This window comes from Hyla sarda, chromosome 4 (genome assembly GCF_029499605.1).
Source record: "Hyla sarda isolate aHylSar1 chromosome 4, aHylSar1.hap1, whole genome shotgun sequence".
NCBI lineage: Eukaryota > Metazoa > Chordata > Amphibia > Anura > Hylidae > Hyla > Hyla sarda.
The window spans coordinates 123,125,015-123,145,753 of NC_079192.1; the positions used below are offsets into that span (position 1 = coordinate 123,125,015).

A 20,739-nucleotide genomic window follows, 5' to 3' on the forward strand; every position below is an offset into this window, starting at 1 on the left:
AAGCAATTTATATTTTATGTTTGGGGATGGGAATACTTCCGATTGTATTGCTATTCTCTCAGTTTACAGAAGTGAGCCATGCATGGTCCATTCAAGCAGATAAAGCAAACACACAAGGGAGAGAATGGCAGGGAATAAGCAAGCCCATACTTGCTCATATACTGCATCCAGCAGTGGAAAACTGACTGCATTACAATTTATGGACTCCAAACGGTCCTTATGTCCAATGCCATTATCAAGAGAAATATTTTTGACAGAACAGAAGATCGGGCATAGAACTGTTTCTATGTAAATTAAATTATGCTTTATTCTTTTAAAAGGCCAGCATTATGAGAAAGAATCCAAGGCTAATTTCACCAGGCCATAATAGAGACACAATTTAATGTTACAGCCAAAACACAGATTTTATTTAATCAGACTCTGATCACCATAGGATGTTGTGGTTCAGTAGAAACATTGGAGGTATATGTGTTGAGGCCATGATACAAATGCTAAAAATGCAGCTATGTTAGAGTGACCATTAACTGTTATTAAAAAAATGGACACGAAATAAAATGTGTGTAAAAATCTAACATCTCATACTCTCATACATGTCTCTCCTTTGTCTCTTGTGGTGTCTTGCTCTCCCTCCGACTCCCTTCCCCTCCTCTCTTTCTCTTTCTTTTCTTTTCTCTTGTCTTTCCTGTCCTCCCTCCCTATGTGACAGTGTCCCTTGTTTCTGCAGCTGTCTCCTCCTCTGTCTGACTTTTTTTTTCTTTGTCTGTCTCCTATACCCTCTTACTATTTAACCCTTACTTTTCTCTTACCTTGCATGACATGACTTGTAGTCAGGAGATAAGCCTGTTATTTGCCATTTATTATGTTAGAATATCCATTGTATCCTAGCATTCAATGAGTTTGTTGTTATTGTGGTTATATTTTCTTGTGCCCACTACTTAAGCATTACCTGTTGACAGAACTAAAGGTACTCTTACATATTAGGTTAAAGTTGATAAAAATAGTTTGGTGAAATGGAACATTTTAGCCAACCGAAGACCGTAAAGTCAACTGTGTATGAAATTTTTATCCACAAAGGATCTTTCCATGAAAGATCATTCTTAGTAATATGAATACTATATAGTTCACAACTCCTGTTTGGTTATTTTGTCGGGTAAACAGGATTGGCCCTCCAGGTTTCCTACTTTCTTAAAGGAGCTTTGCTAAATAATTATAAAATCTCTAATTTTTGGGAGTAAACAAGTGCCTGATAGACTCTTTAAGAATAATGACTTTGCTTTTCCTACATAAAAGGAGATGGAGTTGATGGATTAAAGAGGGATATGACGTGGATATATGAACATCAAAGGGAAACTAATATAGTGTTTAGGCTGGAGGAGTGTCATGCAGCTTCTTTGTCAGACAGCAGGCAGCCTACTTTCTATCAAACTGTAGTTTGTGTTCTAATCCCAGGTTACTCTGATTAGCCAAAGCATTAAAACACCTGCCTAATATTGTGCAGGTCCTCCATGTGCCACTAAAACAATTGTGAATGTCAAGTCATGGGCTCCACCAGACCTTCTGAAGTTTTCCTGCAGTGTCTGGCACTATGATGCAGACACATTAACATGTGGTATGTGTCAAAGTAGCATTTATATGAATGCCAGGACCCGAACATTTCTGGCAGTACATTGTCTAGATCACCACCCTCCAAGGACTCACTTGTCCTATAGTTCACACTGGTTCTATCTCTTTTTCAAAAGTACTTGAAGGACTCCCAGACTGTGAGAAGTAAGTTTCTCTGGTCTGATGTAACCAAGATTTAACTATTTGTGTCAGTTCTAAGTATCATGTCTGGAGGAAACTAGGCACTGCTAATCACCTGCCCAATACCATCCCTACAGTGAAGCATGATGGTGTCAGCATCATCCTGTGGAGGAATTTTCAAGCAACTTGGACAAAGCTCAATGGTGAAAAGTACCTAGAAATTCTTAATAAAAACCTGATCCAGAGTGCTCTTGACCTCAGAGTGGGCCGATAATCATCTTCCAACAAGACAGTGATCCAAAGCTTACATAGAGGGCTTAGGGACAACACAGAGGTGGCTTAGGAAAAGTCTAGGAATGTCCTTAAAGGGAATCTATCAATGAGATTTTACCATATATAACACATGGCAAGGCGTTATATATGGTAGAAACAACTCTTGAGGATGGTGAAGAAGATGATTTTGCCAGCAGGGAAGGTGAGGATATGAAGTTAAAAAGTCTCCACTGTAAGTAGTACCCTGGGCGAGGAAATATACTCACCTAGTCCCACCTTCTCTGGCCCCCTCAGTATGATTGACAGCCCCCGTCACCACTCTCCAGATGGAGCAGAGCAATGACGCTGGCCATGCTCTGACTGTCAATCATGCTAAAGGGTGCGTGATTACAGCGCAGCAGACGGAACTATGTACATATAGCTCCCGCCCAGCAGGCTACTTATGGAGCCCGACTGGGGAGACTTTCTAACTTTATATCCTCACCATCTCTGTGGGCAAGAAAATCTTCCGGGGGTGGTGAGGAAGAAGATTTTACCATATATATATTGCCTTGCCCTGTATTTTTTATGGTAAAATCTCATGGCAGATTCCCTTTAAGTGTCTCAGCCAAAGCCCTGACTTAGTACCCCATAGTGACAGAGATGTTTGATTTGGGTTTAAGCTCAGAATGATGGGAGAAAACTTGATTTTTTATTTTAACACACGATCACCACATAACAAAATGTGAAAGGGTATGAAGATATTCCAAATGCATTGTAGATGTGTATGATGGGAAAAAAGTGACCGTATTATGCTTGCTTAATCTGTACAACACAAGAGACCATACAGACCTGAGCATGTGGAATCCTTTTCATATGTTAGTGTAATTCTTCTGGCGCTTGTATCAATGGCTGTGCTATTGTATAGAACCCAGTATAATGGTAAATGTACAACCTCAGACAAAAGACCTTATCAGAAATGTAGTCTTTGTGAAGAAGTAATCTCATTACTGTAATTCAGACCAGGGAGGACTTGACAGTTGTATGCGGATCACAAAAGATGGAACAATCTGTAAATCCCCATACTTCTCACCTAGTGACTAACAGCACAATGCCCAGGGAATAAGCATCTGCTGAGTTTAGATTCCATTTTCTCAGCCATGCTTCTGATCATATTTTATCAGTGCATATTCCTGGTGACCTGACCTTCTATAGCAGAACCAGTGTCTGTACTCGCAGAGTAGGTTATATGCACACTATCGTCTGCCTTTGCACCTAGCTCAAGTTGCATGACTGATCTGTGAACTGATTAAACTTTTATGAAGTCCCTGATCAGCCGTCTTCTCTCTCGCTATCTCTCAGGGGCGTACTTTACATAGTTAAACATTAACCACCCACTTTTTTTAACCACTGTGTCAGAACATGCTACAGGGAGACAACATGTTCTCTGGTATAAATAATTATCATATTACCTTCTTACCTACAATTATACATTTACTTGCCTAGAAATCTTCACCCAAGTTGTGCGGTATTGTCGCTGAGATTTCAATGTCATCAGTTGTTGTTGTTATGGAATGGCCTGAACATATTCTGACCAATACTAAGCAAACCGCCAAATAAATAAATAAATAAAAACTATTTACTCCTTGGAGAATCATTATAATAGGGACATTTTGTCTTTTTCAGATGTTCGGTACAATAAGGGGTTAAAGGAAATGTGACATAAAAAAATGACCTATTGTTACTGTTTAACCCCTTAAGGATGCAGGACGTAAATGTACGTCCTGGTGCGGTGGTACTTAACGCACCAGGACGTACATTTACGTCCTGTGCATAACCGCGGGCATCGGAGCGATGCCCGTGTCATGCGCGGCTGATCCCGGCTGCTGATCGCAGCCAGGGACCCGCCGGCAATGGCCGACGCCCGCGATTTCGAGGGCGTCCGCCATTAACCCCTCAGGTGCCGGGATCAATACAGATCCAGGCATCTGCGGCAGTGCGCGATTTGAATGAATGATCGGATCGCCCGCAGCGCTGCTTCGGGGATCCGATCATTCAGAACGCCGCACGGAGGTCCCCTCACCTTCCTCCGTCCGGCTCCCGGCGTCTCCTGCTCTGGTCTGAGATCGAGCAGACCAGAGCAGAAGATCGCCGATAACACTGATCTGTTCTATGTCCTATACATAGAACAGATCAGTATTAGCAATCATGGTATTGCTATGAATAGTCCCCTATGGGGACTATTCAAGTGTAAAAAAAAAAATGTAAAAGTAAAAGTAAAAAAAAAGTGAAAAATCCCCTCCCCCAATAAAAAAGTAAAACGTCCGTTTTTTCCTATTATACCCCCAAAAAGCGTAAAAAAATCATTTTATAGACATATTTGGTATCGCCGCGTGCGTAAATGTCCGAACTATTAAAATACAATGTTAATGATCCCGTACGGTGAACGGCGTGAACGAAAAAAAAAAAAAAAAAAAGGTCCAAAATTGCTACTTTTTTAATACATTTTATTAAAAAAAAAATTATCAAAAATGTATTAAAAGTTTTTTATATGCAAATGTGGTATCATAAAAAAGTACAGATCATGGCGCAAAAAATGAGCCCCCATACCGCTGCTTATATGGAAAAATAAAAAAGTTAGAGGTCATCAAAATAAAGGGATTCTAAACGTACTAATTTGGTTTAAAAGTTTGTGATTTTTTTTAAGCGCAACAATAATAGAAAAGTACGTAATAATGGGTATCATTTTAATCGTATTGACCCTCAGAATAAAGAACACACGTCATTTTTACCATAAATTGTACGGTGTGAAAACGAAACCTTCCAAAATTAGCAAAATTGCGTTTTTCGTTTTAATTTCCCCACAAAAATAGTGTTTTTTTGTTGCGCCATACATTATATGATATAATGAGTTATGTCATTACAAAGGACAACTGGTCGCGCAAAAAACAAGCCCTCATACTAGTCTGTGGATGAAAATATAAAAGAGCTATGATTTTTAGAAGGCGAGGAGGCGAGTCCTTAAGGCCAAAATGGGCTGAGTCCTTAAGGGGTTAAATCAGGTTTTTATGTTGACCATATTTTTGAAAATGTTTCTAAATGTTTTTTCTAACTTTCCACTTTACTATTTATATTATACAATAACCATAAAATCTTGCAGTTTCCATTCCGGTCTCTAGGCCTAAAACTAAACTGAGAATTTGTGTTCTGTAAATAGGATTTCCCAGTAATGCCCTTCTTCTAAGCACAGAAGGGTGACATTATTATACAGATAACACTGGATCCACCACCATTCCCACCATTAGCATCCCCCTCCCTGTACAATGATGTATGGAAAGCTTATATATGTTAAGAAGCATCTCCAATTCATATGAATGGTGCAAGTCCATGTTCATTGATGTGTATGTCTATAGGTTCTGCCATAAAGCATATCTCTAAGTGCTGTTAAAAACAACTTAGGCAAGATGGCAGCTCCCATAATGCACAAAAATTAAATAAAACTGCAATCAGAAAATAGGAACAGATTAGAAAGAAATAACCTAGAAAGGTTATCTTGGTTATACATTACCTTTTGAGCTCATTCTTTTCCAGATTCAGTTCACTACTATATATCATTACAATTCTAAGATGTTTTGTAACAACACAGTATGAGAAACTGGCATACTTGAGTTAGAAAAATAGTTTTCCGTGTTGACCCTACTTTCTCCATAGCCTGTGTATGGTATCGCACATAGTCCAAGAACGGAATTCTTAAATCTCCCACTACTGATCCATTTGTTGTCTATAGTACATCTGTAGATATCAAAGTACTGTCTTGGGTAGTCCTGTGGAATACTCATTGCAAGTAAAGGTTGTTTTTAAACCTTTATTAAAGTCAATCCAGGTCTAAGTACAGTCCATTGTATTAGATCTCTCATGTTACAAACCCTGCATCACAGGACTGGTACAATCTAATTTTCCAGTAACATTTATCAGTCGAGGCCTGAGGTATTTGCTTTGCAGCACCAAATTAGTAATTTTCTGGTTAGAAATTTCAGTATGGATAGTGAAGATGAACACAAAATCTAAGTATCTCTGATCTTTCTATTCCCTTAACCACTATTGTAGGAATCATTGTCATCTTCCCACTTTTGCCCTGCAGCCCACAGCAAACAGGTGCAGGGAGGAGTAATAGTGAATATGGTCACAAATAAGGAAGGGTTCCCTAATTTTTACTACTTTGATGACAGTTTTGTGAAATGTGGCTAGAACAGATACACTATGACTAAAATTGTATGTAATTTTTTAGTATCTCAAATGGATGACACAACCCCACTTTCTGCCATGTCCTACTAACATCTAAGGCATGTCACTGGTCCCTTGGAAATATGTTATCTGGGGATCATGCCTGGAATACCGCATCTCTTCCTTGTGCATCCCTTTTCCATTAGAGCAGCCTTCGTATTCAGAGTTCAGTAGTGTTTGCTTACAATTAAAGCAGCTGGTAATATTCCTGTCCTGACTCATTGAAAAAGAATATGAGCTAGAATTACTGTATAGAGGACTATGCATTTACCCATCTGTCATTTTCTCTGGGAAAGAGAAAATGCTGCAGCTCTTTAATATAGGAAATAAAATGTCTACTCCCAGGAAGAGAAGGGAGGACTTCATATTACCACAAGCAGTAATGTTCCAGAAATCCCTCCCAGAGAATTTGAAATACCACTTCTGCATTTAAAGGATTCAGGTCAAGTTTTTCATTTTTAGTAATCCATTTTAAGCTTTACTGAAAAAAAAAAAAAAATAATAATAATATATATATATATTTATTTATTATATATTTTTTTTCTATTTACAGGGTAGCTCCATAAATTATAAACAGATTGTTTTAGGGCAGGCAACCTCTTTAAGAAGGACCTTACATGGGAACAGTTTTAAAAAACCCGTCTGATGAAGGACCGTTGTATGAAACCTATATATACCTAAACAGATTGTTTGTTTGTTTTGTCTTTTGCCCGATGTCATTAATCATGATTGGCCAATTTGAACAACTATTAACGGCCAGTATGGACTAAAATGTATGTGTATGGCTTTATCTGTGAAATGATTGTTCATAAGACAATAGTTTGTTTAACGGTTGGTCAACTTACTTTTATCTAATATTTATGGCCACCTTAAAATGTACAGATCTAGATCAAAATATTTTAAATTTGACTTGTCTAGATGATTGTATTTTTCAGTTCTTTGAATTATACAATAAAATCTGTTCTTTCTCCATAGGGAGAGCCTGCCATTCTGATGGTATGTAACATGGATCGGTTCACTGACTTTGGCACACAGACTGATACGGTGGTGGTGCTGTCTCTAGCACAGGCAGCTGTCTTGGGCCTGGTGTCAGACAACGAACTTTTTGGAGCCACGATCAGCCCTAGTGGATTCTTCCCTGCCTCTAGGAGCAACTTTTCAGATAATGGACCTATTGAGGCAGAGCAGCCAGAAGGTGACAACTACCTAAACACTGGGGGAAAGGTTGCAGCTGAACCACTAGAAGATGAAGCCTTAGATTCAGAAAAACATCCAAAACGGAAGAAACGTCTACCAGTCAAAGTGGTTCCTAAAATAAAATGTGAAAAACCTGAAGAAGAAATAGATGCAGGAGAGATCTGCCAGGTCACTATAGGAGCCAAAACTGAAGAAGGTGAAAATGAAGACTTAGTTTCACAAGATACTCAGGAGCAAACAATTGACAACACTGTACAAAGCAGTTCTATGAAAATGATTGATCTCAGTACATTTCATAGAAAGCCAAAGAGGTTTCGTCACTTTAGAGAGAGACTACGTCATGATGTGGATACGGACTATCGACGTGTATTACATCACCCCATACAAAACACTTACCCTCTCCCACCCATGCCAATGATCACTGGGAACTCCAGCATGGAGAGTATGCAAAGGCAGTGTAGTTTTGGTCCTAGTTTAGTGCAGCCTAGTGACACTAGAAATCCAATGGTTGGATCACCCAAAACAGAGGAAAATGTGCAAAGCTTTATTTGGCCTGAACCCAATGAACATGAAACAGATACAGCTGAAACAATTGAACGCAACAAAAAAGCTCAGTTGGATAGGCTGGATATAAATGTACAGATTGATGATTCTTACCTGGTGGAGGCTGGTGATCGACAGAAACGGTGGCAGTGCCGAATGTGTGAGAAATCCTATACCTCAAAGTACAACTTAGTCACACACATTCTGGGGCACAGCGGTATCAAACCCCATTCGTGCCCACACTGCAACAAACTTTTCAAACAGCCAAGTCATTTACAGACTCATCTCCTGACACACCAAGGGACAAGACCGCACAAGTGTGAGGTGTGCAACAAAGCCTTTACACAGACCAGCCACCTGAAGAGACATATGTTACTTCACACAGATATCAAACCCTACAGTTGCCGCTTCTGTGGTCGGGGATTTGCTTACCCCAGTGAACTCAAAGCCCATGAAGTCAAGCATGAAAATGGCCGTTGCCATGTCTGTGTTGAATGTGGACTGGACTTTGCTACATTAACACAGCTGAAGCGTCACATTTCCTCACACCAAGGTCCCACAATGTACCAGTGTATGGAGTGCAACAAGTCCTTCCATTATCGCAGCCAGCTACAAAACCATATGCTGAAGCATCAGAATGTTCGACCATTTGTCTGTAAAGAATGTGGCATGGAGTTTAGCCAAATCCATCATCTCAAACAGCACTCACTTACACATAAGGTATTTAGGTCAAACCCCCACATTACTATATATATTCATATATTCACACATAGTATTCGGTCAGTGTGGTCAGTATTTTTTGCCAAAACCAGGAAAAGGACAAACAAAAAGTGACATAATGGATAGATTTGCAGATTTTACCCTGGTGTGCACCCACTCCTGAGTTTGGCAAAAAATACTAACCAGACGGAAGCAAATCTACAGTATTGCAGTCCGAAACTGAATCTGATGGCTCGTCTGTCGAAATTTGTCTGTCAAAAAGTAGTTCCCACTCCAAGTAGTAAGGTACAGTCATGGCCGTAAAAGTATTTCTCACAGAAAAGAGTTGCAGTAACACATGTTTTGCTATACACATGTTTGTTCCCTTTGTGTTTATTGGAACTAAACCAAAAAGGGAGGAAAAAAAGCAAATTGGACATAATGTCACATCAAACTCCAAAAATGGGCTGGACAAAATTATTGGCACCCTTTACTTAACCACTTAAGGACCCGGGGTTTTTCCGTTTTTGCATTTTCGTTTTTTCCTCCTTACATTTAAAAAATCATAACTCTTTCAATCTTTCACCTAAAAATCCATATGATGGCTTATTTTTTGCGCCACCAATTCTACTTTGTAAAGACGTCAGTCATTTTACCCAAAAATCTACGTCGAAACGGAAAAAAAAATCAATGTGAGAAAAATTGAAAAAAAAAAACGCCATTTTGTAACTTTTGGGGGCTTCAGTTTCTGCATAGTATATTTTTCGGTAAAAATGACACCTTCTTTTTATTCTGTAGGTCCATACGGTTAAAATGATACCCTACTTATGTAGGTTTGATTTTGTCGTACTTCTGGAAAAAATCAAAACTACATGCAGGAAAATTTATACGTTTAAAATTGTCATCTTCTGACCCCTATAACTTTTTTTATTTTTCCGCGTATGGGGCGGTATGAGGGCTAATTTGTTGTGCCGTGATCCGTACCATTTTTGCATTGATGGAACTTATTGATCGCTTTTTATTCATTTTTTTCATGATATAAAAAGTGACCAAAAATGCACTATTTTGAACTTTGGAATTTTTTTGCGCGCACGCCATTGACCGTGCGGTTTAATTAATTATATATTTTTCTAATTCGGACATTTCCGCACGCGGCGATACCACATATGTTTTTTTTTATGGGAAAAGGGGGGTGATTCAAACTTTTAATAGGGGAGGGGTTAAATGATCTTTATTCCCTTTTTTTTTTTTCACTTTTTTTTTGCAGTGTTATAGCTCCCATAGGGACCTATAACACTGCACACACTGATCTTCTATGTTGATCACTGGTTTCTCATAAGAAACCAGTGATCAATGATTCTGCCGCATGACTGCTCATGCCTGGATCTCAGGCACTGAGCAGTCATTCGGCGATCGGACAGCGAGGAGGCAGGTAGGGACCATCCAGCTGTCCTGTAAGCTGTTCGGGATGCCGCGATTTCACTGCGGCTATCCCGAACAGCTCCCTGAGCTAACCGGCATGGTTTCACTTTCATTTTAGACGCAGCGTTCAACTTTGAACGCCGCATCCAAAGGGTTAATAGCGCGCGGAAGCACGATCAATGCCACGTGCTATTAGCCACGGGTCCCGGCCGTTGTTAGAGGCCGGGCCCGACCCGCGTTATAGATGGGGAGCCTGCGTTATAGATGGCCCCGCGTTATAGATCGGGAGCGGACTCAGGGCGTACAGGTACTTAACAGGTTAATATTTGGTTGCACACCCTTTGGAACAAATTGCTGAAATCAGTCGCTTCCTATAACCATCAATAAGCTTCTTACACCTCTCAGCCGGAATGTTGTACCACTCTTCCTTTGCAAACTGTTCCAGGTCTCTCTTATTGGAAGGGCGCCTTTTCCCAACAGCAATTTTAAGATCTCTCCACAGGTTCAATGGGATTTAGATCTGGACTCATTGCTGGCCACTTGCCATCCATTTCTGGGTGCTTTTTGAAGTATTTTTGGGGTCATTGTCCTGCTGGAAGACCCACGATCTGGAACGCAAACCCAGCTTTCTGACACTGGGCTGTACAATGCGACCCAAAATCCATTGGTAATCCCTAGATTTCATGATGCCTTGTACACATTCAAGGCACCCAGTGCCAGAGGCAGCATAACGACCCCAAAACATCATTGAACCTCCACCTTATTCCTTTAAATATTTTGCTTTTTTATGTCTCTGGGTCAGCAGTGGGGTCCTCCTGGGTCTCCTGCCATAGTGTTTAATTTCATTTAAATGTCGAAGGATAGTTCACGCTGACACTGATGCTTCCTGAGCCTGCAGGACAGCTTGAATATCTTTGGAACTAGTTTGGGGCTGCTTATCCACCATTCGGACTATCCTGTGTTAACACCTTTCATCAATTTTTCTCTTCCGTCCACGCCCAGTTAGATTAGCTACAGGGTTGCAAACTTCTTGATATTGTTGTGCACCCTGGACAAAGGCAAATCTAGATCTCTGGAGATGGATTTGTAACCTTGAGATTGTTGATATTTTTCAACAATTTTGGTTCTCAAGTCCTCAGACAGTTCTCTTCTCCTCTTTCTCTCCTTTTTATCTGCTTTTAGGTGTGATTTTTATATTCCCCACACCTGTTACTTGCCCTGATGAGTTTAAAGGATCATCACATGCTTGAAACAATCTTATTTTTCCACAATTTTGAAAGGGTGCCAATAATTTTTTCCAGACCATTTTTGGAGTTTTGTGTGACATTATGTCCAATTTGCTTTTTTTTCCTCCCTTTTTTGGTTTTGTTCCAATACACACAAAGGGAATAAACATGTGTATAGCAAAACAATTACTGTTACTGCAATCCTTTTCTGTGAAAAATACTTCATTTTCTTGAAAAATTGTAGGGGTGCCAACATTTACGGCCATGACTGTATGTGCACAAAGCAATCTGGGCACGTTAAAAGCGGAACTACTTTTTTGAAGAATAGGCATCAGATTTGGTTTCTAATGCTGGCTAAAAACATTAACCAAATGCTGACCAAATTTCTATTTGTGAACATAGTGTAATAGTGCATTTAAGTTATTTTCTGTTCACATAATGAGCACTAAATGTACCAGGGCATTCACCTGGCAGAGGAGCAGAATCCTATTGAAAACAATGAGACTCTGCTGCAAGGGTAATTACACCAGCGGTATGTCCTCAGAATGGACGAGCCCTCATTGGGAATTGGTATTTGTATGTAAATGTATGTTGGCTAGCATCAGAGCTGTAAGTCTGTTTTCTTTTTTACATGTGTTCAGTTTTTGCTCTCTTTGGTGCTGAGGTTTTCAGTCTTCCTTGCTTTCTGGCTCCCTCTAGTGTCTTTTAGGGGGTAAAGCACAGACAATATTTGTGTCCAGGAGAAGGTAGATTGGGAGCAACTGCACTGTAACATGAGTTTGTAGGTTTGAGTGGGGGTGTACTTTTACTTCCATTTGCACCCCTTCCTTTGTGATACTTACAGCAGTCCATGAGGCATTTATGTGGGCTGCTGAAAAGTAAGAGGAATTATCCTTGTGCCTGCAAACTAACAGGGAGGCATTTATCAAAGGTGGTGTAGGTGAACAATTTTTCTACACCTATAATTTGTATGATGGTAATGTGTATGTGCGCCAATGTGTATGTGGCAGATGATGCCCACATTGGCCCTCATTTACTATTGCAAACCTGACTTGTTTTGTCGGGTTGTGTGCCAGATTCTGAGGCATTGCGCCAGAAATTCTGTCTGCGCCAGAATTAAAAAAAAAACCTGACTAACTCTCCATTTTACTAAGAAAATCCCAAAAGGGGTGTGGCTACCTGGAGAAGGGTGCGTGGTCACCAAACATGGGCGTGTTCCCGACATTTTCACAAACATACAACATATTTACTAAGGTTTCCACAGAAAATGTGGTGGATTTGTGCTGAGGAAAACCCTACAGATCAGAGCATGTGTAAAAAAATAAAAGAAAAAAAAAAAATGATAAAAAAAAAAAGCAAAATGGAGGGAAAGTGGAAAATGGAGGGAAACCTTAGTAAATACCGTGGAAAAAAAATTGTAGGGAATTAAAACCCACAAAGAAACCTACACAACACTCTTAGAAAATCAGAGCCATTGTATTATTTCTGCCGGTGGAGGTTATGTCCATTTTCTACAGTCAGGTTTTTTTTTTGTTTTTTTTTACTGATGCTTTATTGGTCTTTGATGCTTAAACATTGTAGAATTAGTATATGACGCAGTGTTTTTTCTATCATGTATTCAGTGTGTTTCTCAAACTTTTAATCTGTATTCTTGATTTGTTTCAGGGAGTAAAGGAGTTTAAATGTGAGGTATGTGGGCGGGAGTTCACTCTGCATGCCAACATGAAGCGTCACATGCTGATCCATGCCAGTGTTCGCCCATTCCAGTGCCATATCTGCTTTAAGACCTTTGTACAGAAGCAAACGCTGAAGACCCATATGATAGTGCACTCCCCTGTGAAGCCGTTCAAATGCAAGGTACAAGCCAGGCTGAGTAGTGGCCCATTCTAAACCTAGATGTTCTCCCTGTCCAGCAATGGCGCCGCCAATCATCTAAGTGATTAGGGGAATTGCTTTGGTTATTTAATTTCACCTTTTTAAGGATTTCCTTTTCACAGCCAAGAAAGGGGCTTAAAGAGTTGTCTTCCATTCTTAGATTGTCCATGTAGTGGGGGAAAAGGCCTCCTTCTAGGTCTCCACAAAAAGAAATGACCCACGTTGCCCCTGGGATTAGGCTGCGATCATAACAAGTGAAAAATGATACAATTTTGAATATATTGGACATTTGGGCCACCTACCTAAATATTAGAAATCATGAGGGGTAATATTTGTGATGCAAAGAGTGTTTCTTGCGGCAGACAAAGCTTCCATTCATATGATGAAATAAAGGTAGGGATCTTTTCAATAGGGTGGCCAAATGCATTTCCAATCCAAAAGCTTCCCTAAAAGGACATTTCTTCATCCCAACAAACTTTAAATAGAGCCTACTTTGTCCTGGGAATTGGCCTCTGTGGGTTAGAATTTACCCAAGTAGCTCCTCTGCTCTCAGAATGAAGACTGCAGACAGCAAGTGAATACATATATATATATATATATATATATATATATATCACTGAAGGTTCGCTATTTCCAAACATTATGTAACACAATTCGAAAAAAGACCCTGGCTGTGAATGAAGTGTATGGCTTCACTGTTATCTCAGGATGTGCAGATTCATTGTAATGCGTCTCATTATGCTTTCAGTAATATAGACCAGTCCATAGTATCGTATGTAGGACCTGCATTGCATAGCTCATCTATTTCTATTACAATCTTTCCTAGGTGTGCGGCAAATCTTTCAACCGAATGTATAATTTGCTGGGTCACATGCACCTTCATGCAGGATACAAGCCCTTTAAATGCCCATATTGCTCTAGCAAGTTTAACTTGAAAGGCAACCTCAGTCGTCACATGAAGGTCAAACATGGAGTCATGGACATCAGCTTGGAAAACCAAGGTTAGACGCCACATCAGTAAAACTAGTAACTTATAATGCCAACAGACACTTACCATTTCTCATTCCGTTCTCTTTAAGTTTTAAATACATCTGTGTGAAGTACTAGAGAAATAAAACTACAGATCTAATAAGATGTCATCAATCTCGAATTTCTGCTACTGTTATGCAAGGAATTTATGTGACAGTGAGATTTAGGCCTTGATCTTTAGCTTTTGCCTCCATCTTTCTCTTGATCCTTTTATATGATAGTGGAACAGAGGGGGCAGATACTTACACAGAAGTTTGTCATTCTTGCAGAATCTAAATTCAGTGAGCATAGCTGTATTACCAGGTCTGATATAAAAATGTGAACATGGACAACCTAGCCATCCCTGCTCATTCCTGTTCCATCACTAGTATCAATAAGCCACATATTTATAAGGTCTTTAAAAAAGTTAACCAGCCTTATACAATTCATGGCTTACCCATCAATATTGAATCGGAGGGAATCTGCAATTCTTAAAAGGGTTTGTGGCAATTGTGCTGAGGCCTCTTTAAAGGAGTACTCTGTTGCTCAGCGCTTGGCCCAAACTGTTCCAAACGCTGCAGCCGGAGCCGGGAGCTTGTGACGTCATAGCCTCGCCCCCTCATTACGTCCCGCCCTGCCCCCTCAATGCAAGTCTATGGGAGGGGGCGTGACGGCTGGACGCCCCCTCCCATAGACTTGCATTGAGGGGGTGGGGTGTGATGTTATGAGGGGGCGGGGCTATGAAGTCACAAGCTCCCGGCTCCAGCTCTATCGTTCGGAACAGTTTGGGCCAAACGCTGAGCAGCAGAGTACTCCTTTAAGGTTTACCATTGAATTATTGCATTGGTACAAGCTACCGCAGTGTTGCCCGATCAATAGGACAACTAGGCAGTGTCCTGCACAACCACTTCTATAAGATGATGCAGGTACAAGCAGTAAAAAAGCTGCTGACACTGCAAACACCAGATCCAGTATGCCTCAAAATACACAGCAGAAATTTTAGTATACCCTAAATTTTTTGCTCAATTTACTGATTTTGACAGTTTTGTATGTGATAAAGAATCATTCTAAAAGCCAATTGCTTTGAAGAAGTGATGTCCCATTATCCATAGAAGCGCAAAGCTGACTTGTTTGTCTGGATAATGGGCCACACATTTGCTGACATGGTTTTCATGTCTGATGTTTTCTTAGCATGTTTCCTAATCTAATGATTCTTCTACAGACCCAATGATGGATCTTCCTGACCAAGAAGCCAACGATATGGACAGCCAACAAGGAATGGTGGACTTTGAGGAGAACTCATACGGTTATGGAGAAGTGGAAAATCCAACTGAAGATCGGTCAATGGCTGCGCAAACTACAAAAGATATGGTCTATTACAATGTCTTATAGTTAGAAGACAAAGGTTCAAGCCTGAAAGGGAAAATCCTTGAAGTTGGCCTAATTTCTGAAGTCAAGTTTTACTTGTTTCCGTTTGCAGTTAAAACAACTATTTAAGCTTCTTCTTTAACAAATCTACAATGATCAGCGATGGCCTTACCATAGGGAAGCATCAGTGTATATAGGTATATATCAGCTCATGGTTTCTCTAAGTCTGGTTGGATGAAGGAGGAAATAATAGTATTTCAGTTGGCCCTGACCATAAGAAGTTGGACTTTCAGACATCATAGTAGGTCCTTTTATGGACCATGCACAGACTGTATTTCTGTTTTTGTAGCTTGACCACTGGTGTTATACAAACTTTGCTTTAGTCAAGTATACTTTATGTTCCTATGTTTTGCATTAGAAATTAAGTATCTATCATCTGAAATGAAATTTGTCTGGATATCTAGGGATGTTGTCTTTGTTGTCACTACCTTTCATTCATGCTCAAAGCAGATTGTCTTTACACTGAGGGACACTGTATAAAATAGTCCTAGATTCTGTCATAGAGTCTTGGAGATCTGTTGTAGAATGTGTTAAAATGAGGGTCAAAAGCCCAATACAAAGGTTGCTTTGTTGTCCATGTGGCCGTTGGTCCATGCAAAGCTGTCCACTATAAATCCTGGAGGAACTGATTGTATACGTATTCACACTTGATTATTAATATTATTATTATTATTTTTATTTTTTGCAGTGAAAGGAAATAGAGGGGGATATTGGTTTATGTGATATAAGTTGCAGCAACATACGTTGCCTTTCTACCTCTCCTGTTCTCCACCTCTCTTCCTATAAAGACACTGACCGCTACTGATCTGTATATTACACTGTATTCTGTTTTTAGATATAGCATTGAAGACTATTCATTGGCTCAGAAATACTATTTAACTGTCCTACAATCCGTTTGAGATTACTAAGGAACTGTGAGAAAGTCTTGCCTCCCTGGCATATATGTATGTCAGCTATGAACCACTTCTTAGATAGTTTAATGTTTTTTTTCTGTAATTTTTGACATGCTCACGGGGGCCCATCAGTGATTCTAATTCTACGGGCCTTAATGAAAAGAACTTATTTTTAAAATTGACATATTTTATATTCTAAATTATCAATATACAGTATAATTATTTCTCTATGTTCTAGACATAAGGAAAATAAAGTCACTTTTACATTTTCCTGTGTCCATCATATTATTAGTTCCTTTGGCTCCTGCAGAGTCTGCTTGAATGTCAATTTTGGAACATTGTTAACATTATAGTGGGGAAATATAGGATGTGACAATTACAGTACATGTTGTATTGAACATTAGAAATCTTTATGGGACCAATGTCTGTTGTCGTTACTGTAAAGATTGCACTTAATAGATGGCTTGTAATGGACTTTTCATCCACATTGACCAGACTGCTTTGATCCATCTCTCAATCTTCTAGCTGTGGACTGACTAGAAAAGTTGAAGGGAATGTTTAAATCACATTTTTATGTGAAATTTATTTTTCAAGAATTGTTGGTTATGTTTTTTTCTAATTTTCCATTTTACTATGTATATTTTAAAATAATCCTGAAACATTGCAGTTTTCATTCTGACCACTAGGCTTGAAACTAAGCTAACACTTCCTGTTCTGTCTTTGATAAGGAATAGGCCGATGGAAAGTGTTCTGAACAGAATTACAGCCAAAGGTAACACCAGTAGATAGAAAAGAAAATAGGTGAAGCTCGAAGCTCAGCCTCCCCGTCACTGTGGAATTACCTCTTCAAAAGTGACAGAATTCATGTGAATGGGTCAGGTACTGGCTATTGTTGTCTGTGTCCATGGCGTGAAGCATATCACTAAATGCTGTTAAAAACAGCTCTGGCAAGATAGCTGCCCCCATAATAATGTACAAAAAATGAAAAAAATAGATGAAAAGAAAAAAAGTATAAACTGAGTAGAAAAAAAAAATGTGTCAGTATCTGGTTCTGACAGTAAAAAAAGAAATCTAGGCAATGAATTCCCTTTGAGGTTCCTGTTTTTCTTTTTGATTACCATGGAATCCAAAAGAAAAACTTTCTGGGCATTTAAACTGCTTATTGTAAACCCTTCTAACACTGACAGGATACAGCATATGTGGGTATACAGGGAAGCCTCAAATGGAAAATCCTCCTAAGACATTTAACAAAAGCTTAGATCATTTCATGTAATGAAACAGTAATTGTTGACAGTGAAGTTTTAGACCTCAGATCACAATCTGGCTTTAGAAATACATTTAGGGTTGGGTCACATGTGCCTTATTTTGCTGCATATTTTATGCAGCTGATTTTGCTACCCATTGACTTCAATGGGTCGGAAAATATGCAGCAGCAAATATACAGTAGCAGATACTGCACGTGTGACCCTACCCTTAAAGGGCACATTTCCATAGTAAAATAGAGCTTCTGTAGTCATGTAACGTACTTGAGCCATTCATTCTTTCACTATGCTCCTTTACAGATTCCATCAAAACCACCAGACAAATTAACAGCATGCAGTAAATTTCCAGACACCACGCTGCAAACCCGTTTGTTTGAGCTGCTCAGTGTTGATACATCTTTGTATCCTACTTAAGCTATATTAGAGAAAGTAGACAATAGGGGATCCAGCTTCTCAGCAGAAAAAAACTGTTAAACTTCAAGCTTTAATGGAATAATTTAAAACACGGAGAATCCATAGATAAAAACATACACGCCGACGCATTTCTAGCTTAATTCAAGCTCTTAGTCATAGTCAGGCCATGACTAAGCTTGAATTAAGCTCAAAACGCGTCGGCGTGTATGTTTTTATCTATGGATTCTCCGTGTTTTAAATGATTCCATTAAAGCTTGAATTTTAACAGTTTTTTTTCTGCTGAGAAGCTGGATCTCCTATTGTCTACTACTTGATCCATACGGGAAGGCGGCCCACTTCTTCCGAGTTCCAACACTTCAGAACTTAGGCAAATCCATTCACTTTTGGTCTGTATGGTGAGTGAGCTGAGTTGCAATATCCCGTTTTTTGCTTCTATATTAGAGAAACTAGGTGTTTTTCCACACAGCACAATGGTATATTTATTTCATAATGTAAGTCTAATATTTAGATTTATGCACTAAATATTTTGGATTCGTGGATTTTTCCAAAGACAATATATTCTGCAGTTAAATAGAAAAAATATAGAGGAAGCTGTAAAGTTAAAGGGGTATTCCAGGCAAAAACATCTTATCCCAATTTTGGAAACCGCCGGGCTTCCGAGACGGTGACGTGACGTCACGCCACGCCCTCTCCATTCATTTCTATGGGAGGGGGCGTAACGGTCGCAACACCCCCTCCCATAGACATGAATGGAGGGGGCGTGGCGTGACGTCATGTCCCCTTTTCGGAAGCCTGGCGGTTTCCGAAACTGCAGACGCAGCTACGCATAGAATGCGGGCTACTGCAGGGAGATCACGGGGGATCCCAGCGGCGGGCCCCCCGCGATCAGACCTCTTATCCCCTATCCTTTTGATAGGGGATAAGATGTTTTTGCCCAGAATACCCCTTTAAAGTCAACATGGTCCATCGGTTGGCACAAAACCAGGGATTCGCCCCGCCTGTATTTTGTTGTTGTCCCCTCATTAGGCAGTAGAGCTATGGATATTACAATACAGATATGACAAATGTCACCTGGAAAATTGCTAAAAAAAATAAACACTGTTAGAATGCAATAAAAGGATACAATGCAATAAAATGTCTGTCTATATTGCAGGGAAGTTTGCAGTTTAATGGTCCATTCAAGTGTCAAGTAGGTGGGGACTAGAGTCTGATGTGCTGTTCACTCCTCGGCAGACAGGCCAGGCTTGGCTTACACTGCCAGGCCCCAGTCATACCCCACACATGTGCCATTGTGTAGCATAATGGCACAGGCACTGTAAACTACTGAAGCCAAAGCCTAGCTTGACAGATTTGCTGTATCACTGGTGGCGCAGGCGCAGTAAAAGATCTGTGTCCCTACTCTCATTCTGGTGGTGCAGGCATGGTCATTCTGACAAGTTCGGCTTCAGTTGCTCATGGTACAGTAGTTCAGGCCTCGGCTTCAGTAGCTCATGGTTTCTGCACTACGTTGCAACACAACTGCACATGCGTGGGATATGACAAGAGTCTGGCACTGTAAGCTGAGCCCAGCCTGTCTGTCATGGAGCAAGAGGGTGGTAAATTTCATGCACAGAGGTATTGTGACCTTAAAGTTTCTCAGACTTTCTTCACACCTATGTTCTTGTTCACACTGCAGTGAGGTTGAGGCTCCGTTAGGTGGAGCGCAGTCTGCAGTTCTGTCAAGTCAAAGGGGTACTCTGCTGGAAAACATTTACAATTATTTCTATATAAAAATCTTAATCCTTCCAGTACTTATCAGCTGCTGTATGGTCCACAGGAAGTTCTTTTCTTTTTTAATTTCTTTTCTGTCTGACCACAGTGCTCTCTGCTTACACCTCTGTCCATGTCAGGAACTGTCTAGAGCAGAAGAGGTTTTGATATGGGGATTTGCTCCTTGTGACGGGCTGACTCCGCCAAAAGTGACTTCTCCTTCCGGATGACAAGCCCCCAGCATATCACAGGCAATATCCCCAGGCAGAACTAGAGATTATTGCATCCTTGTACCCAAAGAACCAGGCAACACAAGTCTTCAGGTATAAAATCAGAACCCCCTTTATTGTGGGACAAGTGTCTTCTTTTATAGGAAGGACATCACAGGGGGAAGGGTCAGTATAGACAATACAGGTGACAGTGAGTCTGAGAGATAATCCAATAAAGGTGATTAGCTCTCCCTATACAGTGCCTTGAGTGCAAAAGGTGGAGGTGTGCAGAAGTTGGACTGTGTGCAAAAAGGAGAAGCATGTGTAGAATTAGTGTATTGTACAAAAGGTGAACCGTGTACAAAAGGTGAACCGTGTGCAAAATGTGAACTGTGTGCAAAAGGTGTACTGTGTAAAGGAGGTGGACAGTGTGCAAAAGGTTGACAGTGTGCAAAAAGGTGTATTGTGCACAGAAAGTGGACAGTGTGCAGAAAATGTATGAAAACGGTAAATAAAAGTATTTTAACTCTGAGCT

The 20,739-nt window shown here is 40.1% G+C and overlaps 1 protein-coding gene across 22 annotated transcripts in view; it reads left to right on the forward strand.

Annotated features, from left to right (window-relative positions):
* The window catches only part of ZNF710 (zinc finger protein 710), a 156,266-nt gene extending 137,954 nt beyond the window's left edge, over window positions 1-18,312 (forward strand). For 20 of the 22 annotated variants that reach the window (XM_056571999.1, XM_056571990.1, XM_056572004.1 and 17 more), the window contains 4 exons: window positions 7,255-8,739; window positions 13,032-13,223; window positions 14,068-14,242; window positions 15,472-18,312. In XM_056571999.1, coding sequence (XP_056427974.1) covers window positions 7,273-8,739; window positions 13,032-13,223; window positions 14,068-14,242; window positions 15,472-15,641 — 2,004 coding nt within the window. In that variant the 5' untranslated portion in view covers window positions 7,255-7,272 and the 3' untranslated portion in view covers window positions 15,642-18,312. The remainder of the gene's footprint in view (window positions 1-7,254; window positions 8,740-13,031; window positions 13,224-14,067; window positions 14,243-15,471) is intronic. The other 2 variants (XR_008892448.1, XM_056572008.1) reach the window with 2 other exon arrangements.
* Window positions 18,313-20,739: the final 2,427 nt, after the last annotated feature.